General features: G+C 39.9%; 1 protein-coding gene across 2 annotated transcripts in view; it reads right to left on the bottom strand.

Annotated features, from left to right (window-relative positions):
• ctnna2 (catenin (cadherin-associated protein), alpha 2) overlaps nucleotides 1-23,211 on the bottom strand; it is a 358,287-nt gene that overhangs the window by 239,001 nt on the left and 96,075 nt on the right. For both annotated transcript variants that reach the window (XM_031302751.2, XM_031302752.2), the window contains one exon: nucleotides 14,157-14,360. In XM_031302751.2, coding sequence (XP_031158611.1) covers nucleotides 14,157-14,360 — 204 coding nt within the window. The remainder of the gene's footprint in view (nucleotides 1-14,156; nucleotides 14,361-23,211) is intronic.

Genomic DNA, 23,211 nt, shown 5'->3' with positions numbered 1-23,211 from the left:
GCTTGAGTCCAAGTCAAGTCTCAAGTCTTTGAGGGGCAAGTTCAAGTCAAGTCTCAAGTCTTTTGCCACGAGTCCAAGTCAAGTCTCAAGTCTCTGGCCTGATCTGATCTGTCCCTAACACTGTATTGTTAAATTTTATGAATTCAAAACATGTCCTGTAGCTACCATCCATACAGTACAGTATCAAAATCAGTTGTAGGATAACTTTATGGGGTCTAGTTAACACATGCCTTTAGCCCTCGGACCTGGTGAAATAGTAACCTAAGTCTGTCACATCATATGGATACAACTATAAAGATACAATTTGCCTGTTCCCAGCATTAGCACAACACTGCGATGGTTAGCTTGTTACCTGTGATGATATATGCTAAATGTAACATCTCTTTCACTAAAAAAAATGTCTAATGTCAGAGTGGAAATCAAGAGAATAGTGGTAGCGCCGCAACAGTTACAGAACAACATGCATCTCAGTGTCAGGCCAAATTACGCACAATAAGCAGTTTGAACTCACTGATGTAATGCCATTTATTTATTTTCTAAGTGTTAGTACGCTCAGTGAAACTGAGTCCAGCGCGAGGGAGAACCGACTCAGAAGAGGAGAGGTTAGTGAGGTCAGCGTCTCCACGGCAGGTGACAGTGTGCACAGATCCGCTGCGTCACGCATGGATGAAACAATGAAATAGTAAATAGGACTACAGTAACAGAAATATGTGCAGAATTAAGACAGTCAAGACGGCCCAGTGTTTGGTGGACCGAGTACACCTTGTTCACTTAACAGTCTACAAATCATCCACGGGATCAATTACGCATCACATGAGTTTGCCCACCCGACACAGCGTTTGTTCCTGGGGAGATGGATCCGTGCGTCCCGCCTGCTGCGCACCATGGTTGTCTGAGCCTCAGCAACTACTAACTATAAAGATACAATGTGCCTGTTCCCAGCATTAGCACAACACTTTGTGATGGTTAGCTTGTTACCTGTGACGATATATGCTAAATGTAACGTCTCTTTCACATTAGCGTGTGAGTGACTGACCCAGTTTGGTGCGTTTTGAGATGCCTGATGAAGTCCGACGTTGTTGATCCGGCATCATTTATCTTGGTGCCACACACCTTGCATGTAGCTGTAAGCTTACTGCCACTGTTTACGAAGTTATTGAAAGCAAAACTAATGACAACAGGCACAACTCCGGGAGGACTTGGTGTCGCCATTGTCAATGCTTTTTTACATTAATGTGAGTGCGCGCACATAAGGCATAACGCATGCGTTACGTTGCACATTATGGCAAAGGGCAGGGGACATGTAGCTTGTCATACGTTTCCCCAACGTATATGCGCCAATAAAAGAAAATAGAAATACATTAAATAATTTAGATTTAAAAAGCAATAATTGCATGAAAACAGGTTGTTGACGAGTCTCAAAGCTCGAGTCCGAGTCAAGTCTGAAGTCTTTTGGGTCGAGTCGCAAGTCAAGTCTGAAGTCTTTTGGCTCGAGTCCGAGTCAAGTCTGAAGTCAGCTGTTAGTGCGACTTAAGTGCGACTCGATTCCGAGTCTCAGACTCGAGTCCCCATCTCTGGCTAGCACTGTCTCTGAAGCTCAACCGAAAAGAGCATCTCTGGGATTTAGTGGAGTAGGTCATGGTTGCAATTTTCTGTTATAGTTTTTCCTGTTTTATTGTGTTAATTTATTCCCCATTTCCTTGTTATTTACTGTCTCTTGTGTTCTCTGTTGCGTTTTACTGTGTTTTCATCCTTGTGCATGTTTTATGCTTCAGTTTCCTGTTTTATTTTGTAGTCTGTTTTCTCCCATGTCATGGCTTGTTTTACTTCCTGCCTTGTGTTTTCCCTAGGCCTGGCAAACTCGATTCCTTTTAAGGATTTGGGTTATTCTGAGTCAATCACTAAACTGATCCGGGTTGTGCGAGTCACTTGAGTCAATTGAGTCAGTATTGATCTATAGGTGAGCCGAGGTGAGCTTGCAATGTTTCGGACTGTCTGCTCAACCTAATTGCATTTTAACATACTACATTTATACACTAAACCTACAGTACGCCTAGCTATGCTACGTGCAGAACATTGTATGTTATTTCAGAAGTGAAAGAATGGCTTTTGTTGTTGATTTGCTTTACCCTGAGCTCGAGGAGAGGCTTCATTTGCTCGTTTGCGACAGATCCACTCATAGCCGGCTGATTCGCACAATTGACTGACTCGCGCGAGCATCGACAACTCACGAGTCATTGAGGACTCGTGAGTTGTCTGCGAGGCGAGCCGAGGCGAGCTTGCAATGTTTCGGACTGTCTGCTTGACCTAATTGCATTTTAACATACTACATTTTACACCAAACCTACAGTAATGCTAGCTAGGCTACGTGCAGAACATTGTATGTTATTTCAGAAGTGAAAGAATGGCTTTTGTTGTTGATTTGCTTTACCCTGAGCTTGAGTGAAGTTCACTCACTCGTCTGCTACAGATCCACTCATGACAACGTAGCCGGCTGATTCGAGCTCGCAGGTCGTCGAGGACTCGTGGGTCGGCGAGGGCTCGTGAGTTATCGAGTGGTCTGCGAGCTTGCAATGTTTTCCAGCTCTGAGTCTGCAGGTCGGGAAGTTGTGTCTCGGACTGTCTTTCTGCTCACTCAGTCGCTTGAGTTGACTTGTGGAGTTGTTGTTGCCTACGAAATTGTAAGTTATAAAGCTTTTGGCAGCTAAGATCCTCAAGCTCACCACTGCCCTATTGTCTCTGCATTTTTGGGTCTGCCTTTTCCCTAATCCTAACAGTCGGAGCAACATTTAAAGAATTAGGAGCAGCATAACACTACTGAGTTGGCATTGTAAAAATCCTTTAGAGACACGCCCTGGACCTTAATTACAGGTTTATGCCTTATGTAAAGCACTTTGAATTGTCTTGTTGTAAGGTGTTATAGAAATAAACTTTCCCTGACTTGACGTAAGAATTCTAAACATTTGTTCTCATTTTCAAAGATCTGACTGTATGACAGCAACATGGATATTTATCGTCAAGAATATGCTTGAATAAATTATTTATTTGAGTGGACTGGAACCAAAATGATTTGTGTTTACTTTGTACAGAATTGTACAGAGGCCGCTCATGGCTTGGACGAAATGATTTGTCTTTGATAGATAAAAAGCAATGCAATTTAACATAACACCTGTTCAATAACTTATCTGCGAAACTCATGCTCAGTTTTTGTTGAAACTGCATCAGATAGGAGTAAATTCAACTGAGTGATAAGTGTGAGCTGTAGGTTGCAGTGTTGTTGCATGATTGGTACTATTACTACATGTATTTTGTTCGGAGGGATTGAAAAAAAACTTTAAACGAATGCAATCCCCCATACATGAATGGGACTGCCGCTCAGCGAAGTTACAGAAGAAAAGATATCGTTCTTAAACCTTATGGGTTGTTTGATGAATGTTTCCCAGCAGGGAGACTTTTTGAGCTTTGGTCCATTTACAGGCAGGTGGCCTTGCCATCCTGGTAGAGGACATTCACTGTGGGTCAGTTGCTTCAGTTGTCTCCAACTCGCTCTCAGACTTAAGTGGTGGGAATAAAGGAGTACTTTGAGTATCCAAAGAGCCTTAAATAGACTTACAGTTTTCACCTGGGCCATCTTGTCAATCCCCTTCAGGGCTATGTATTTGAGCCAGACTTCAATGGCTAAGAAAGCTACATTGTTCAATGTGAGTGGTTTGCTGTTGCGCAGTGGATCGCAGCTTGTCGTGTGGTGCATTAGGTGTTGACAGATGGGAGGGAGGGCATGGGACGCAGTGGGGAACCAATGATTTATTGCTGGGCCTGGGACACTTAACGGGGTATGAGTGCTGAGTCTGGAGGGACCATGATGTGAGGACAGTTGGAAAAAAGAGACAAATAAACAAAGAGAATAACTAAAAAGTGAGAGGAAGTACTGCACATTTGCTTACTAATCATTCAAAGAAGATTTTGATTAACTCTGGCATTAAAACCAAATTACTATAATTTGGCAACATTTGCATGGCTGTATCAAGGAAATAATGTACTTCTCTAAGAATAATAAAGAAACCTCTAGGGCAGGGGTCATCAACTACATTTTTCCAAGGGCCAGAATGTTTCTAAGCAGACACTCCGGGGGCCAGACTTTCAAATAAAAAAATTAAAATGTATTTATACCTAATAAGCCTATCCTTGTCACAGCTTGAAGATTGGACATAAGTAAGCATTTGTTTTACCGACTTTCAGTAGCCTAACGCTAAACCTATTATGCTATGCCTCATTTGCACTGAAACGATCGCTGTTACAATAGAATACAAACTTAGGCATCATCATCAAGAATGAAGAACGCAAACATGACGATGACGTAATTCATGTGCATATAAAGTAGCCATGTGGCAACTGTTGTGGTCTATAATATATCAATGGATTTACCGCTCCAGTGGAAAAGGTTTGTTTAGCAAGCAGCTAAGTTTACAAGAATTTGTCCAGATTCGTGGCAAACTAAAATAAACAGTTAGACTACAAATTGTCAGCTTTTGTTTCTGCTTGTTTGTAAAAAAAAACAACGCTATTTGCAGAGTAGCCCACTGTGTTTGTGTAAAACAGCGTTGGACGAGAGTGGACTGAACAGACAGAGCAGATTGTAATATCGCTTCCTACATGTTAATGCCTGTAGAACAGATAATTATTAGTAAGCAAAGGTTTTATTCTAGCCTACTTAGAGTAACAAGCGTAGCGTTAGTTGTCATCAGCGCCAAATTAATTATGCTTGAAGCTGCATGGCATTTTCTCTGGTTTACCTGGGTGTTGTCCAGTGCGACTTAGATCCGCAATACCGAAACTAATCGGCATGTGAGATGCAAATACAGGGGGCTGGGTTTGTGCTCTCCCTGTTCAATGTTACCTGCTGTGAATGCTCAAAATGCTAAATACCAGAACGCATTTTTTCCTCTTCACATTTTCTGAATTGATTATTATTCTGCGGGCCAGACTGGAAGGTTTGGCGGGTCCGTGGGAGTAGGTACCTAGTCCCCTGTGACAGAACCTATCATTGCCATCATTTTTTATCCACCCCCTCCCCCTTCCCAACCACAGCTAATTAGCCTGAGAAAACCCTGTCAAGGTAAATCCAGCCTCCATGCATCTGTTACACCTGTGCCCTTCAGCCAGCTTAGGGTGATTGACAGTGGAGCACATCAGATGAGCTAGGGAAAGGAGGAAGTATTGATCAGGTCTGTTTTGTTTTGTTCAAATCCAGACTATGGTGACACTGAGATCATGTTGCACTGTAAACAAAAGAATGATTCAAAAAACGTAGCAACCTTGTTCTGTGTTTATTGCTGGTACCTTGGCAGCTTAGATACAAATTCATTGTGTGGATGTTGCTAGACAATGAGGAGAGAAAGTGTGGAATACTGCTGACTCTATGTGGTTTATTTTGAAGAGAAGCGTTACACAGCCACAGGGCCTCATTCATTAAGTGTTCATACACGCAGATTTGATCTTGACACATGCCTAAACAAAAAATTAAGGAAGCTTAAGGGGTTTATTAATATTGTCTCTCCTCCAAAACTTTCCTTTGTATTAACAGTAGATACCTTCCTGTCTCCAACTGTTAGAAGGGCTTTCACTGCTCTTAGACATCTAAACTAGGGGTGGGAAAAATAATCGATTCTTAGATGCATCGCGATTCTCTCTAGAACGATTCGATAATCGATTCTGATAAGTTAATAATCGATTATTTATTTTATTTAAGATTTTTTTTTTTTTTTTAATGTATTGATTTTTATTTAAAAGTTACTGTCTCCAAACAAGTACAAATCAGAAAACAGAGTGACTGAAAGAGGATGGGATATTGGACAACAACTTAGAGTTTAGGCAGAAAAAAACAAAAAATGGCCAAAAGGAAAAAAAAATGTTTTGTATATATTCACATGATCTAATAAGACATACATAAAATAATTAGGTAAAACACATATAGGCTGTTCATCTACTTTATCACATTACATCTGACCACCTCATGTTTCATGTTCTAAGAAGCCAATTCTCCACCTTTAAACATGACTGAGCCTCTGACATGGAAGATTACTGGGAGAGAAGGTGACTTTCACAAGCATGTTTAAGGCTTAAGCATGGAACGACAAAACATTTCATTAAAACTTGTGTGTGACAAATACTGTATATGTCAAAATCTAAGCTTTGTCTAGCTGCGTTGTCTAGGAAGTGATTAGCAAACTCTGAGTAGCAAACTCAGATTTATATGTATTTTTTTTTTTTAAATCACGCATGGAAATGTACATTCAAAAATTGTTGCATCGAGATGCATCGATAATCGGTTTAGAATCGAATCGTTGGCCTCTGAATCGGAATCGAATCGTGAGGTGCCAATCGATTCCCACCCCTAATCTAAACAGCACTTATTTTATATATAAGTGTATAATGGCCTTTAACCCAGGGGCTCATTATCAATCACTGCCCACACCTTCCCTTCCCTTCACCTGCCAATGCTCAGAAGCTTTGTCTGCCCTCACTATGTATCTCTTTTATTATTTGTCCTCACACTCTCATTTTCACTTTCAAGACCATGGCAGGTTAAGAAGATAGGATCTGATGTGGACAGCACAAGCACACACACAAAACTGAAACATTTCACAATATGTGATCAGATCAATTGTTGATTGAGCATTCTACGTGGCAAATCCCAGAGGAGCTGTGTGAGCAAGAAGGTCATCTCTCAGTCTCTCCCTAATGATCATTCTACCTTACAACTCATGTTTAGTGTATGCGCTGCATCCAGCTAACAGTGAGATTAGTGTGTTTGGTATTACACTCTCTAAATTCTTCTCCCTGTTGTTCAGTCCTGCCAAGTTGGCCCCTTTCACCTGCCGTAGTGTTTGGCTATGGCTATATTCTGCCCAGGCCCCCTTGACCCAAGCTGGTAATGCATTAATCCCCAGATCAATTGATAGATTGGCCCTGTCGGAGCTGCCGTAACTAAATCAGCTGCTCCTGATGATTCAGCACCAGCCAGGGAGCCGGGCCTGCTGTCACCAATCACAGATCACTAGCAGCTGAGACAGGTATGGACATTCTCCTGTCACTTGAACCTAATTTATTGCAAGCTACCACATTGATTAACCTTGTGGTGTGGTTCAAGCTTCCTATAAAAATGTGTGTGGGGAACGGTGTGTGTGTGTGTGTGTGTGTGTGTGTGTGTGTGGCTGAATGAAGGAGAAGGAAACATAAAGGCAAGTGGGATGTTTACATTACTTCAGTAAACTTTGAACAAAAGGACTTTCACTGTACAACCAGGAACACCTTTGTCAAAGTGGTGGCTGATAACATTTAGCTGGGGGCAATTATATCTCTGGATGTTTCAATGATAAACAGTATTTTTAAATAACACCTTTCACATTGAGTGGGCAACATTATTTACCCTCTACAACTGGAATCTAATTCATTGACCAAGACTTGTTCTTTATCCATAATCTATTGTGGTTCCTCAGTGGCTATGTTTGTAAATTTTTACAAGGATGTCTAATTGAGCTCAGACCTGAACCAGTCACCTGCCAGTTTAGTCTGTGTCCCTATTAGGGGTGGGCGATATGGACAAAAAAATAATATCTTGATATATTTTTTTGCGATTTTGACGATAATGATAATTAGACGACATCCTTTAAAAATGTGTTTTTAAAAGTCTGAGTTACTTAATCACTGATGATAATAATGGGCACAATGTTGAATGAATTGTTATTTATTTTCATTAAAATGTAAGTATTCAAGTAAATACAATTCAAAGACATACAAAATACTAATTGAACTAGTGTAGGAACATTGAACTCTGAGTCTACATTCAGTTGTTCACCTCTGCTGTAATGTAAATTGTTCAGCACACAAGCAAGATGAAATCATAACAATAAACAAAGGGCTCTGTTCTGTAACATATTGCACATAACCATGTCCTTACTGGAAGCAGTCCTGCAGCTGGGATAGGGCAGTGTCAGGCCAGGTTTTGATAGTCCTTCTATTTGGCTGTATAGTCCTTCTGACCGGGATTTATGCTGGGATCAGGAGTAGTTGGATGTGATCTGATTGGCCCAGGTGAGGGAGAGGTGTAGTTCTTTATGCTTTCTTGATGTTAGAGTACGCTACATGGTCTAGTGTGTTCTTCCCTCTAGTAGCACAATCGACATGCTGGAAAAAGCTAGGGAGTACTTTAAGGATACCTTGTTAAATTCTCCTGCTACGATATGTATCCCCTCCAGGTGATCGCGCTGCAAATTGTTCACTATGGTTAGCAGTGAGCCAAACTTGTCGACGGCAGTGTGCTGTTTTCGTGGTAAATAAAATGGCCTGTATATTACCGACAGGGCTTCCAGGTCAGGGGAGCAGTGCTGGGCAACGATCCTGCTGTTGGTACTCCATTCATTATGCACAAAAATGCACAGTCCTCCTCCTCTGGTCTTGCCGGAGTTCTTGTCTCGATCCTGCCGGTAGCTAGCTCGGCCTGCTAGCTGCCGACAACAATCCACGGAGTAGCCCGGTCTTGCTGCAAATTTTTTTTTTTTGCAGGATGGTAGGGAAGACTCTGAATGGCTTGCGGTCTGGCTATGTCCTCCGGGATGTTATGAGCCGCCTGAAAGGCTCTCGTAACGGCTGTGTTGTATCGTAGTCCTATATTGATTAGTTCAGTGTGGCTGTACTTGTATAAATATACACCAACAGGAGTGCTAGTAGCCGCTGCACAATCACGTGCCGCCATCTTTGTTGACATAGTGAATGTGTAGCGTTCCAACGCGTGTTTTGAAGTGTTTTTTTTTAAGTAATTTAAATACTCGATAATGTCAATTTGCACATCGTTAACACAACAAGGACGATATTATCATAGCCCACCCCTAGTCCCTATATAGTGAAACTATATCAAACAAAATGTCAACCAGGGTCAGAGTAATGCATACCATACCAATTACATGTGACTGTGACTAATCCATAAAACAGACTGTATGAAGAGATCTAAAATGCCTCAGGTGAATGTTTCTTAAAAAATAAAAGGACTAAATGTAAATGTCTTAAAAAGAAAAGAAAAATGGTATGTCCTTGTTGTGCTGAGCAGTGATCAAAGGAATCACTATCTAAAAGTGTGCAACATCTTGAGTTAAGGCCATATACAGTAGCTACTGTTGTTTTCAGAGAGCCATTAGGCTTAAAAAACTTATTTAACTTAAGTTAATTAACTTATTTAAAGATGCACAGGTATTTTAAGCATCTACATTATTATTTATTGAATAATACACTTCATGAGCAGGCTTTGTAATGATTTCCTCCATTTTCACTCTTGGTTGTTGATTTACCATCATAAGGGATGCTGAGAAGCTGAGAAGCTGAAGCATTTTGTTTTTTGTGTCTCTGTGATCTACTTTCTGTTCTATGCGAGGACAGCCAGAGGCTGTCAGCAATCTCCCAGCTGTAGCCTCTAAAACACAACTCATGGGCCTAATGAAGCAAGGCACAATTACTTTAGTAAAAAGCTGCCGTGCCTTAATAAGGGGAAGGGGCATCTGAGTGTCATAAACACTTTTTTTTTCAAGAGTAAGTAAAAGGAAAGGATCTCTGTAGCCTTAAAATCATACTCTGAGCAAATTATGGCTGCACCGTTTTTTCTGAATGAAAGAGCCTTACCTACAGTTTATGCACATTACAGTCCTGCAGCAGCCTTTTCTTTTAACATTTATCAAAAATATTTTTCATGTTTCTTCAATGATTTTGCAGACGGATCCTACCAATCAACAATAAAATAGATATGTCTCCTACTGGGCTGCCACAGATAATATTAAATATCAAAATAACTATTATAATAACTGAAAAGTCAGTAGGGGTTAAATAAGGAGAGAAAAAAGAGAGACATGAATGACATTTTTGTCGAAAATAAAAAGGGATTACCGTTTATATTTTCTTAACGTCCAAATAATTCTAAAAGCAAAAGCATCCTGACACCCTTTTTTTCAAAATTGTTAAATTTGAGAACTATAGCAGGTAACACAGTGGGATAATAACAACAACAAAAATAATAAGCACAGCTTTGACAACAAATGAAGGTCATTCTCCCCAGCATTCACAGACACACACATGCATGCAGAGTGTAGAACTACTGCTAGCTGCTGCACTGTTAATATTCTATTACAACCAGAGAGGATCTCTAATCTAATAAGGACCCTTATCTAATAGCCCCCCATTGTTTCTAGACTACTTTATGAGCCCAGATGCCACAACAAATACACATAATTAGGTTGACGAGTATTACATAGGGCCTTTTGCCAGCAGGAAAACTGATACTGTAGGGATCAATAGCCAACTGGCTTGCCAATTGCTAAATGGCTACAAAGGACACTTAATACATGCTGGATAGACCGTTAGTGCACAGTTTCAGCAGGTAACACATGCAGGAAATCCAAAGGATTACCATTGAAATTTCATTTTGGTCATTGGCAAAAGTCAAAATACCTCAAATAATGCAGGGTCAAATATTATGGTTTGTGTTAGGTTGTTTATGATATTAACTTCATTTAAAAATACTCTTTCGAGAGCTGCATTCAGACTGGCCTAGATTTGCAGTGTTGAATGAGTTACTAAAGTACTCTGTCCTTTAAGGAGAAGTCCTTCACAAACACTCAGCAGCAGTACTCAGTGCGTTTACAAGCAGTTTAAAAAAACTATTATATTCGGGCAATACCCCAATTTCTCAGACTCCATGTAAACACCTTACCCCGGTTAAAATCAGAGTTCTAATAACCTGGTTAACAGAGGTAGAGAACTCCTTCAGTAACCGGGGTTTCCCTGTATGTATACACCTTATACCCATCGGTTTAAGCATCTGCGCATGCTTCAACTGCCCCTCCCCACTCCGCTGGGGTTGGTTTTTGAAATAATCCGTCAGCGCTGTGAGTTGCAGTCGTTGCTATGACACCATACCACAAAACAGCGATGCCCGAATCAGCGGCCCATCGGCAGCAAAGAGCCTGTGGTCCATCTGTTTTACTCCCCGCCGAGGCAGCAGCGGACATTGGGAGATGACTAAACAGATTGTCCATCTCCGGGGCTGTCAACACTGTGTCTCGGCAAAAAAGTGGAGGGGCCGAGCAGTCCCTGCTGCAGCCGCTGGCTAACGTTAATGTTAGTTAGCTAACGAAGTTAGCTTGCTAATTCCACCCGACACTGGTTAACGTTATTGATATAATTAGACAAACTAGTTGTCAGTTGTCTGGCGAGAACACTGCGTTCCTACGCTGTGACAAGAGTGTGTGAATGAAACATTAAGTTGTTAAATTTTACTAATTGAGAGGCCGATCAGTATAATGTTGACATAATTATGTTAACCGGAAGAAAAAGCGAGTTGTGCGCATATGCAGTAAAAGAAATGGACCAACAGATCCCGTTACTCTGGACGGAGACCAGTGAAGGATATTAGAAGCACTTTTCCGGTGATGGCTGAGCGTTACTGCGCAGCCTCCAACTGAGAGAGACGACGTAAATGTGACGTGAGCAGCCTGTCTGAAAGTTGTAAGTCTTCTGGTAGCTGTGCCAAGAGAAATCTCAATCATTCCGAATCTTGCAGAGAAGGAGAGCGTAGGTATATGTAAGGATATAACATAGGCACAGGCTAATTATTGCTAACTAAAATGCTAGTTAACATTAGTAATTAAACGTAAACAGCTAATGTAAGTCGAAACTGCCTGTGAGCTTCTCCTGTACTGTACGGTAATTCCTCTACTATGCGACAGTAAGTTGACACAATCTTTAGCCTATTTTTACAAAAACGTCTGCTATGGAGCCATAACGTGAGATACAAGGTAATGGAGCATTTTATACATTGTCGTGTTTCTTTAGAAATAAACAATGGACAAATAAAGTCTTTAAACACTTCAAATGTAAAGTTATTCGCGGTCAAAGGGACGCCAAAATGAATGGCAGTCAATGGGATGCTAATGGCAGGTGATGGCTTGTTAGCAACAAAATGGCTCCATAGGAGCTACGCTCTGTGGAGGCAGGCTTACCCCCTTGGTTGTGCGTTGGCAGATCGCCACCTACTGTACCGAAGTTAGTTATTCCGTCATTCTCCCCATTCTTCCCCGCTCATGTATACAGGGAGAACTGGCATCATCCGGTTATTCACTAACCGGGGTAAGCCCGGTCACTGCTGTGCATGTAAACCCACTGACTGATGACCCACTTCAGATATTCGTGTCACTTTTAAAATCCTGCAAGTTCTCATTTTAGGCCCTCGTAATGGTTTACGAAACTAAAACTAAACAGCTAAAAAGAAAGGACAGGAGGATAACAGGTTATTAAGAGAAAAATAATGAAAGGACTGTTAATCCTTCATTTACCACCAGCAGCATAAGTAAGGTATTAACATCTCCTGAACTTCTTCCTCCACAGATGGCTACAACACCTCAGGCTAAAATGACCAATGTGGACTCTGAGTCCCAGTTTAGTAGAACACATGGGAAAATTACAGTCATTTTGAACACAGCAATAACTCACCAACAGTCGAGGCCCATTAGGGGATATCTAAAAATTCAGGCTGGCCTAGGAAGTGCCTCACTCTGGAAGTTATAGGCGCTGCCTTTTCAGTGATGTATAGCTCTGTTTAGGGCACCTGAAAGGTTGTCATGTTGATTGTATTTCAATGTTAACTTTACCTTACCATCCTTTGAGAGCCTTGCAAAACAAAGATGTCTAAGTTTAAATTTCATTCAGACTTATCTTTGGCTAAAGTATTGTTATGTACCAAATAAATAAGCATACATTTTTGCAATCTTTGTTGCCACCACTGTTGCTATTACTCTCACAAATACAATATTAATGTGATAAGCCTGCCAAGCTCCCATTCAATAAGCAATGATGTCATCATCGCCAAATAGACAGAAGATAGCTAGATTGATAGATATGGTTGGTTTGCATGTATGTCTGAAACTACGGTTATGCTGTATGAATGTTTAGTGTCATTAATCCGGTAATTGGTTTCAAGTGTCCCACATGTGTAACTGTATTTGTGTTTAATTAACTTGAATGTGTTGTTTGTTAGCTGTGAACTCTTGAATATGCAATTCTATATTTTGTAACGTTTATATTCTAGTTAAAATGCATGTGTGCTATGATGTGTGCAGACGTGTATGTCTTAACAGATATCATACTAAAGGAATTCTGACAACGGTTTTATCTGCAAAAGTTGCAGGAATGAGTCCAACACTTAGTTTTAGGATGATAAAAGGAGATCAGACATTTAATAGATTTGACATTGAACGTTTTAGAAATCTTTTTATGGTTTAATGGCACAATCGCAAAGTCCTGTGTGCAAGGTCAAGTGTATCTACTATTTTCGCTTGTGTAGACACAGCTCACAGCTCACTATGCACAAAAGGGTCTGTTAAAGAAGAATATAAATTGGATGTGTGATGATTAATCATTGTCTTGGCCAGTCTCATAAACTTTAAACAGCTGTAGCAATCACAGTGGCGCATAAGGCAAATGCTCACCAAATGGAGAAGAAAGGTCCAGACTGGCTTCTCAAAGAAGGAAAATACTGGTGTTGCCAAGGAGGTTTAGAGTCACAAAAGACAAACATGTGACATTACCAATGCATATGCAGCCAAATGCCCATTATGATGGCTATATTATAATAAGGACAATAAAGTTGTTTTTAAAATAGTGTTCTCCTCCCACCTTTGGCCCTGTCACACCAACGAAAATACCAAAGAGGTGGGCAAAGAGAAATCCAAGGTAAGAAAATTTCCAACATGTAACGTGGCTTGCACTAGTGTTTGCAAATGACAATAGAGCCCCTTATGTCCAACCAAAGACATCATCTTGGTTGAGTAAAGCTGAGCCTAATTATAAGGCTTTTGCCTTAGGTGTAACACTTGATGTTTGATGGCAGGTGAAAGTATCATAAAGTGAAGAGAGGTATTTAGTTCTGCATTCCTACAAACATATTTGACCAGTGAATGAGAGAGAAGTGTCAGGATTAAGTAGAAAAGTCAAAGGAGATCATCAGCATGTGTGTCTATTTCCATGTGTTTGTTCAAATGAGGTGCACAAATAAGCATGTGTACAGTTGAAGTTAGCTAATGAGAGAGAATGAAATCATGAGAGAGTGAACTCACATTGTTCATGTACTCGCTCAACAAGTCTTGCAGAGCCTGTCGAACGGCGTTGCACTCAGCCACAATGCGTTCACGCCGGTCGTCACGTGTGCACGAGGAGTCAGCCATTAGTGCAGCACCACTGATGATGCTCTCCAAGCGCTCCTCCAGAGAGGGCCGGAAACGAGCCTCACTGAATGTCAGAGGGTCCAGGATGATCTTGTTCTGTATGCAAAAAGACAAGTAGGTCAAGACAGTAATGCAGGCACAGCTGGGCTAAAGCATGACCAATGGATGACCAAACTGTAAAACTTTGATAAGCTGTAATTCACATTTCATCATAGGCTTTAATAAAATGTGTAAAGTGATTATAGTGCATTTTGTGACAGTACCCTAGTGGTACAAGACAACAGCATTTGCCTGTAGGGAAGAATTTCTCATAACAGCAGGATTATCAGTTGACCATATAAAAACATAAACATGCCAGGAGCCTGCTAACCAGCCAGTGAACTAGTTAAATGGTTTATCGCTAATTAGGGAAGTAGCACATGAAAACATAGACATGATTTTGATACAGAGGAACAGTATTAAGGGAGTTTGAACACAGGGTAGCTTGACTTGGAAGTAATACATTTGTATTACTCTCCCTAAATGACAGAGTATTATACTGTATAGAGCACAATAGGACTTAACTTCAGCCTAGGCTTCTCCGACAATAATGTGAATACTGCGGTAATAAAGCCATTTATTTTTTTGGAGAGATAGGAATCGGCGTCCCATGAATCAGAGACACCAATACATGAAGCAGAACAACAACATGTGCCTGGCAATTTACTGCTAAGAGTGTTTTATCATATAACGTTTCCATCTATTCACAAGGGAACATTTACCTAATAGCAATTCCAGTTTAGTCTTTCCATCCTAAGGTTCAACAAAAACAACTAAATAAAAAGCTTCTTTAGCTTCATCGCCCAACCAAAGTTGCATTTCCGTGTCATCAAAGCTGTAAATAAACTAAACATTCACCAACAACTCTGAGAGGGAAATCCTTTAGATGTGGCTCTGTGGCATACATGATGGGCTCTGCAAGTGTTGGGTTATAGTACGGAGCAAAGGTGCAGTGTCTGGTCTTTCCTCAGCTGGTCTAACCCTGGGGCAGGGTGACAGACTGTCAAATGATGCATAATTACATGTAAGGTAAGAGAGCAAGCACCAAGCATAACCTACTTTTCATCTGCAGCTGGCAGGAAAGAGCAGTAAATACAAAATGTTGCAGTAAAAAAAAGAAACTAGATGGGGAAAGAAGAGAGTTTGAGGCTACAGAAAAAAACAAGATCAAAGGGAGAGAGAGGGAGAGAAAACGCAGAAAAGAAATGCAAAAAGGGAAAAAGATATACGTAGAGAACAGAAAGAAATGTCTGAAAGTGGTCCAATATAAAAGCAAATCAATCTGACTGAGCTGACCTACAACAAGCGAAATCCCCAATAGTGAATGACCTTATAAACTCATGACATTACCTACACGGGCTTTCAAAAATTTTCATGTACCTGTACATTTCCTCAAGGATACCATGACGGAAGCCTTATGTGTAATATATAGCCTTAATTAGCTTGTTTTATGTCAGCTTTGAGTGGTAATTTTCAGTGTGTGTACTGGCATTTGATTCCATTCATCACTTCAAGCTTATATTTCATAGACTTCTTTACAGCTCTTCTTTCTGCTGTGTGGTACAGCAGGAATAGCATATTGTGGACAAACTGATTATTGATTTTTTATTTTTTTTTGTCTCTAAGGCCACCTATGCCATCATTAGCGAACACAAGCAGATATTCTTAACTCTGTGTTGGTGTTGTAATAATCACTAGCAGTTCATTTAGTTATGTGTATTCTTCACAGTAAAGTATGGGGTAAAACAAATAAACTAATGTTTATTTGCTTCTTTCTTTCCACCTTCTTCCAACATTCATGTTCATGTTTTCACATTATACTTCTACAGCTGTTCAATAAAGGTACAGCACGTAGATGAGACAAGGCTAGCTGCTTTCAGTTTAATGCTAATTGTGCCAGATTTATCTCTGTTGTGGAATCATAGAGGTGAAATTAATTTTGATCCTCTCAACTAACTGTGATCAAGTGACCAAAAAAGCCTATTTGGTTATACGCAAGTAATGTTTTTGTGCAAGATATACAGATTTGACGTTTACTCTTACTAGTATCACCCTATGATATAGAGCCTCCAGTCTATTTCCATTATTAAACACAAGCTTTGAGAAGGCAAAAAGGAACAAAACAAAACTCAATACACCATGGAAAGTTGAACTCAATTCAACATAGAAAGATGCAAAGAAATAAACATGAAGGGACTCTGAGAAAATCCTTTACTCAATTGTTATTCCACACAGGATGTAAGGTTGCAATTATCACTGGGAGTTGGGAATAGGCAGAGTAGAAAGAGGTACAAATGCCGGGTTGACAAAGGCTGAGAGGTTTTCAAAGTAATTGGCAATGGCTGAAATCATCCTCCAAGAAGCTCACAAACGTGACTGATAGTGTCAGTTTCCTCAATGAGCTTCACATTTTTCTGGGACTTTTGTCGTATTTGAACCTCATTATCAATTACTTTGTTGTTTGTTGTTTGCTTTAAAGGCCCAAATTAGCCAGCATCTGAAAAGTGCACACAGTTTTACACATTAAATTATGCCACAATCAAAGCCTGTACAATTCAAAGCGTCCTTATACAACTAACATACCTGAGTCCAATTTATGTTTTAATATACTGTAGCACACCTCACAGTGACTTTTTTCCTTTGTAGATCAATCATTGATGAATGCTCTTCACATACAATATATTCCATGCTGCAAGACTAAAATTATATTTTACAAATCTACATCAGGAATTTTTATTTTCACTTCTTCTCCTCTGGAAGTTCACAGATCAGAGTCAGCAGTGTGACTGGCAAATGGGGATTTGGTGTTCTGTAGTGTTCGAAGATAATTCAGCAGAGCATATGCTGACACTGAATTTTGAAGCCTTTCAATGCAGCATGTCAAAATCTTAAAACATTTGAATCAATTCCTTGAATAGAGTCAAAATAGTGCTAGGTCAAATGTATTCTTTGCTTTTTCATAATGTCATGTGCAGCTAACTGAAATGTACAACAAAATTATTACAAAATTATTACAAAATGATGACAAAATGACACAATTTCATTAAAAAAGTGTCACCGCCTATCTCATCCTTATATTAGACTGGTTTTGCAGATTTCCAAATGGTTTGGAAAAAAAGATCTATTGTAGTTTCATGATAGGCTGTTTGCACAGAGCACTTAGGCAGATCTTACCTGCAGGCTAATGAAAGAGTTACATTTTTTCTTCAATTTGAGGTCATGCTTTAAGCCTGTAATTCAATGTGAATGTTGATTTTGACAGTGTATCAGAGCCAGAGGCAACCTTATGTTTGCCCCACAAAGAGTGAGGTTATTAGTTTGACCCCACTTTGGGGCATCAACCAGTGGGACAGGGCACATGTCACATCATCCTATGTCAAATGTGCCTTCCAGGACTTTCCAATATTTTATGACAATTATTTTGTCTAAGAGGGAAGTTCAACAAAGTCTTGAACATACCACTGCACTGCCTCCGGTTGCCCTATTCTAGGGTTCGAGGGCTGTTTGGCTATGACAATTATGCAGTTTGACAAAGATCTGCCCACACACTGACCAAGGAGGGGGATTAGTCATAACCCACTCTCTGATTGATTAACCTTAATGAACAGCGCCTTACTCAGGGTTACAATTTGTCCATCTATTGTCACACAGTGGAAGACAACTTAAACAGCTTTGAAAAGGCCAATTTGTGTGGGTGTGGTAAAAAAGTAACTTTAAAACCATTACTCATCAAACAGAAGTAGGGAAAAGGGGGTGTGCAGTTCATTTTCAATCATTTACAATTGTGAACGTGTGACTAACAACATTAAATCTTGGCACACACAGCAATATTCTCATGCCGTCCCATCAGTGTAGGACATTCTAAGTTCCTGCTTGATGGAGCCTTTCAGAAGTTTAGGTAGGCACAGAAGTTGTCTGAGTTTCATAGTTGTCAAATAATATAGTCCATGTTCTATCTCTAGCATGAGGAGGTCCTGAAGACATTTAGCACTCATTCTATTTGCATACAATGCTGGACTCTGCATTCTCACTGCTACACAACTGCTTGCATACAGCAATTATACTCCCTGCACCTCGACTGCCTCATCCTCAATTTTTGTAACAATCAAAAAGTTACACTAGCAGCAACTGGCCACCTGTGTATGCATAAGTGTGAATATAGGCGAAGCTCCAAGCACAGATACAATATGTGCGGATTTTCCACAAACCTTTGCTCCACATTTTTAAACCATAGTGACAGAGCTGGTATGAAGTACACACTGGGGAAATGACTGTACATGTGTGCTATATTATTTTGTGGCGTATTGATGACGAATACTTCTACTTGACAATAACCCATCACTATGATAATCAGATACTGGGTTAGATATAACATATACTAACATTTTTATCGTGAGTTGGTTCCTGTCCAATCCAATCCAAAATTCCTTTGGGATACTAAAATGCAACTTTTTGGCTTTTGCGCCTAGAATTTTACCATAAACTAAAGATACAAAAGTAATTGATGTATTCTGACATGTAATGTTTTCATCCATCCATCCATTTATTCAACTGGTAGACCTCCTGGAGTACACTAAATATTTCAAGGGTGAGCTTTTACCATGTCTTTATATTGTAAAGTAAGCTAAACTGGGTAGCGCTGAATCTTTTATATGCAAAAACAGTAGGACATCAGAGAAAAGAGACCTCAATACATTACAGGGCACCATATACTATGTTGCGCTGAATGTTTCATATAACACTAAGGTGGAGTTAAGTAAAGGACACATTTTTGAGAAAATGCGTAACACGAGAATGGTGAAAAGTACTTTCAACAAGACTTATGGGTCAACAGACAAAATGACAAAACAGAAAAACCACAAATCCCCGTTTGAGCACTTTAACACAAAGGAAGATGAACAGAAAGAACACAAAATCGAAATTGCCTCTTAAACTCAAAATGTCAAAACAATAAATGTTTGGTTAATTGCTAAATAGGAAATCAGACAGAAAACTGCCTAAAATGATTTGATGATTGGACCAAACAGTGAAGTTGCAGTTTACATCCATGTCTGTCCAGACTCATATGATATATGTAGTGAAGGTATTAGGTATAATAAAAGGTATTAAGTGTATTTTCTGGCTAAACCTGGATGCTTCGCACACATTTTCAACCCGGTAACACAGGAGATCTGTACAATCACCACAGTTTCAAGATTAGTGTCATCAATTCAGTATCTGACCAAATGTGAAATATGGTCACAGTCTCCTGTTCTGTTCCAGGATTATGGCAATACGATGGAGATTTGGCATTCACGAGAATGGGACGAACAGACATGAGGGCACAGTGACCTTGACCTTTAACTTTGACCACCAAAATCGAATTAGCTCATCCCTGAGTCCAAGTGAATGTTTGTGCAAATGTGAAGAGATTCCCTCAAAGCGTTCCTGAGATATCGCGTTCACAGGAATGGGACAGACATGAGGTGACCTTTGACCTCCATGTGGACGCATTTTTGCAGCAATTTTAATCCACTAGTAGTAGTTGAGAATGTGCCTGTTTGGAACGGGCCGATTGCTTGGCCTGTGGTATTGCTGGTTGTAGAATTCTTCAAAACCAAATTGTACCCCAAAATTACTTACAGAAGGACCCAAACCACTGTACAGTATAACCTACACTGTAAGTAGACTTACAGTGTAGGCTACTTCTACATCAGAGGAAGACATTGCGCTACTATATTTACCTGACAGAGAATATGGCAGATTCAGAATTTAAAAACAACCCCCCCCCCTCCACTGTTCTGCAGGTGGCGTCTACCTTACCTTCCCCCCAAAGACAGACACACATACATACATACATATACATACACACACACACACACACACACTTCACATTCACATCAAGTGTCAACACCCATATATTAGGGGTGGTACGGTTCACAAAATCCACGGTTCGGTTCGTATCACGGTTCTAGGGTCACGGTTTTCGGTTCTGTATGGTTCTTGTTATTTTTTCTTTTAATCTTTAACACTCCAGAAATATACTTCAGCATATGATATATAGCTAAAATTAACATACTGCATGCATGTTGCACAATACATGCACACAGTGGCAGTTCTATCTATTATTTTATTTCCGTTGTCATCATAGGTAACATGAAATCCAAAATGTTCCCACACACCAGACCTATACGATGCTAGCGCATCCTCCAACTCCGGGCAGCCTTCCTTATCTCTCCCACTTACTATTTCTGCATGTGATGTGACCTGCAGCACTCCACACTCCACCTGAGGAGCGGTCGGCTCGGCGCCTCTCAAAATCTGCCGAAAATCTTTTAAACTGACCTTTGTCGATCAAAAAAACAGACAGATTCAGCAACTGTATGGCCTATTTCTTGCTTAAAATGTTGTCAGAAACACGTTTCGGTGAACTATTTTCGTAAAATACGAGATCGTATTCAGAACGAGACGCCATTAGAGTCTGTTTTGAAATTCGGGAGCAGCAAGAACCATGTGACGCATTCGTCCAATCAGCTGCCATGTGTTGCGTTCGTCACGCTCATCCCTCTCGTCGTTTCCAGTAAGTGTTTTAACAAAGGTGTCGAAAGTGGGCACTACAGCAGTAAGTGGTTAGTGCACATTAACAGTGTACTGACGAACCGTGCGATGCACACACACTCCGAACCGAGACAAGCGAACCGACCACAGCATTGGCAATAACATAACACAGACTAAGTTACAACCATACAATCAAAATTAAGAGCACTAATATCAGCAAAAGCTAACTGGTATGTAAAAATATTGGCCCAGATACCACAAATGTAGTCTCTTTCCATTCATTGGTATACTGTACAGCAGCTCAAAGGAAATATGAAACTTTACTCTTGGAAAAGATGTTCATAACTGCAATTGTTTTCCCTTGTCCATTGTAGTACTATATGAATTATTAAGTTAAGTGGTATTGTCATTTTTATTGCAGCTAGGCCACATGTTGTGTAGTAAACATATGTTGCTATGGAATGTAACATGTCCTCGAAAGGGTAAAAATACCACACAAATGTCACATTAAAGCATTCTTAAATAATTAATAAAGAAAAGATAAAAGAGGGAGAATTGGAGCAGAGGAAAAGATAAATGAACTGGTAAAATAGTGTAACCAGCAGAAAATCGAGCTAAAAGTAGGGCTGTCAATCGATTAAAAAAATTAATCTAATTAATTACAGACTCTGTGATTAATTAATCGAAATTAATCGTATACATAATTAACGGTGCCTGAACCGATACTTTTTAAGAAAGTAAAAAAAGAAAAGAAAACAAAGGGTACTAAACAACAGTTGGTGACATTAAAGAACGGCTTGTTTATTGCTAAGGCCATAAGGTCAAAATTAAATGATTTAATAATAATGTATAACAATAACAATAACTTATTTCACTAGTAAATTGCTGTTGAACGACAAAAACAACCACCAAGGACATTTACAATAACTTCAAATGCACCACGAAGCTGTAGTTTACCAGTTTCATTGAACGCACCGTCTGTGTTGTTTTTCCGACTGAAGCTCGGCAGCTGCAGATTGTTACATCCCGCTGTTGAGTCACAGTTCTCTACAGTAAAACACAGTCAAACTTTACACCGTTCAGCGTTAGCTGTCAGCATTGTAACCGTGTTTAATCCAGCTACTAGCTAGCGGTAGGCTAACGTTAGCTGCTGTCGAGTATAGTGTTAACTAGCTAGCGGTAGGCTAACGTTAGCTGCTGTTGAGTATAGTGTTAACTAGCGTCACATGCAGCGGTGTTTGTGTGTATCGTCTTCAGAGCACCAGAGAGAAGTGCAGACATATCAGTGGCACCAGATTTCGGTAGCCAGGGTTGGCAGGAAGAAGATTTTTACAAGTAAATGTTCCAGTTAATGATCCAGGCAGCACATTCTCGTCTCCCTCCTTCATTTTACAGTAGAATGGTGGCTAGAACGGCTCCGGGTCAAACGTCAATATGGAATGGATTAATCTGCGTTAATCTGCGTTATTTTTTTTAACGCGTTATTTTTTCTCAGATTAATTAATCGAAATTAACGCGTTATTTTGACAGCCCTAGCTAAAAGAGCAGTATTCCTAAAAAAGTGAGTGTATGCCCCAATGAGCTCACTGCGTCCAGTTTGAATATATTTTCACAATAAAAGCCTATAACTTTCTCCCTTAAAACATGTGCACAGACACATGCTTGCGGAAGCTATGTTGAAACATAAACAAGACTGGAATTACTGTACACGTGTTAATTAGAACTGCTCTTTGAACAAAGACAAAAGCCGTGAAACTGCAAACAGGGACATATTCAGTGAACAATCAGACTCTATTCTCCAGATCTCCTCAGCGTGTTTGAGGAATTACAGTGTATGAATATTTTGAGTGGCGTTTATTTGGAAATGAGGTGAAAGAGAGGGGAAAAATAAATAAAGCTAGACAGAAACAAGAAGCAGCCGCAAAACATACGAATAGTTTTCCATAGTAAATGAACCGCTTTCGCAAACACACATTTAAAAGTGAGACAAATCCCAGTGGTCAGAACATCTTGATTAATGATTGAACTTGTATCCTGCTGGTTTAATTATGTCAAGTTTGACTGTGACCTGCCTCATGTAGGCTATACATAAGGGGATATATCAAGGTTCTGCATTTAATCAACTTGATTAGGGAAAAGAAATAACTTTCAGTATAATCAACATTTTACATAACATCTACAAATTTAGTTCTCTGTCGGCATTGCTCCCTTAAAATATGCTTGAAACTTGTATTCAAATGCACGTTGTTTTACATCCTTTGACATTCCCTCTTCAGTAACACTATGCCTCTCTCATTCCCCTTGTCGCGCTGGGCTTGCACTATGTGACATCTCATATCTTTTGTTTTTGTTCCCTTGATACGTTTGCTCA

Source organism: Sander lucioperca, chromosome 4 (genome assembly GCF_008315115.2).
Source record: "Sander lucioperca isolate FBNREF2018 chromosome 4, SLUC_FBN_1.2, whole genome shotgun sequence".
NCBI lineage: Eukaryota > Metazoa > Chordata > Actinopteri > Perciformes > Percidae > Sander > Sander lucioperca.
Note: the sequence above shows the minus strand (reverse complement) of the source record. Positions and strands in the feature narration are given on the sequence as shown.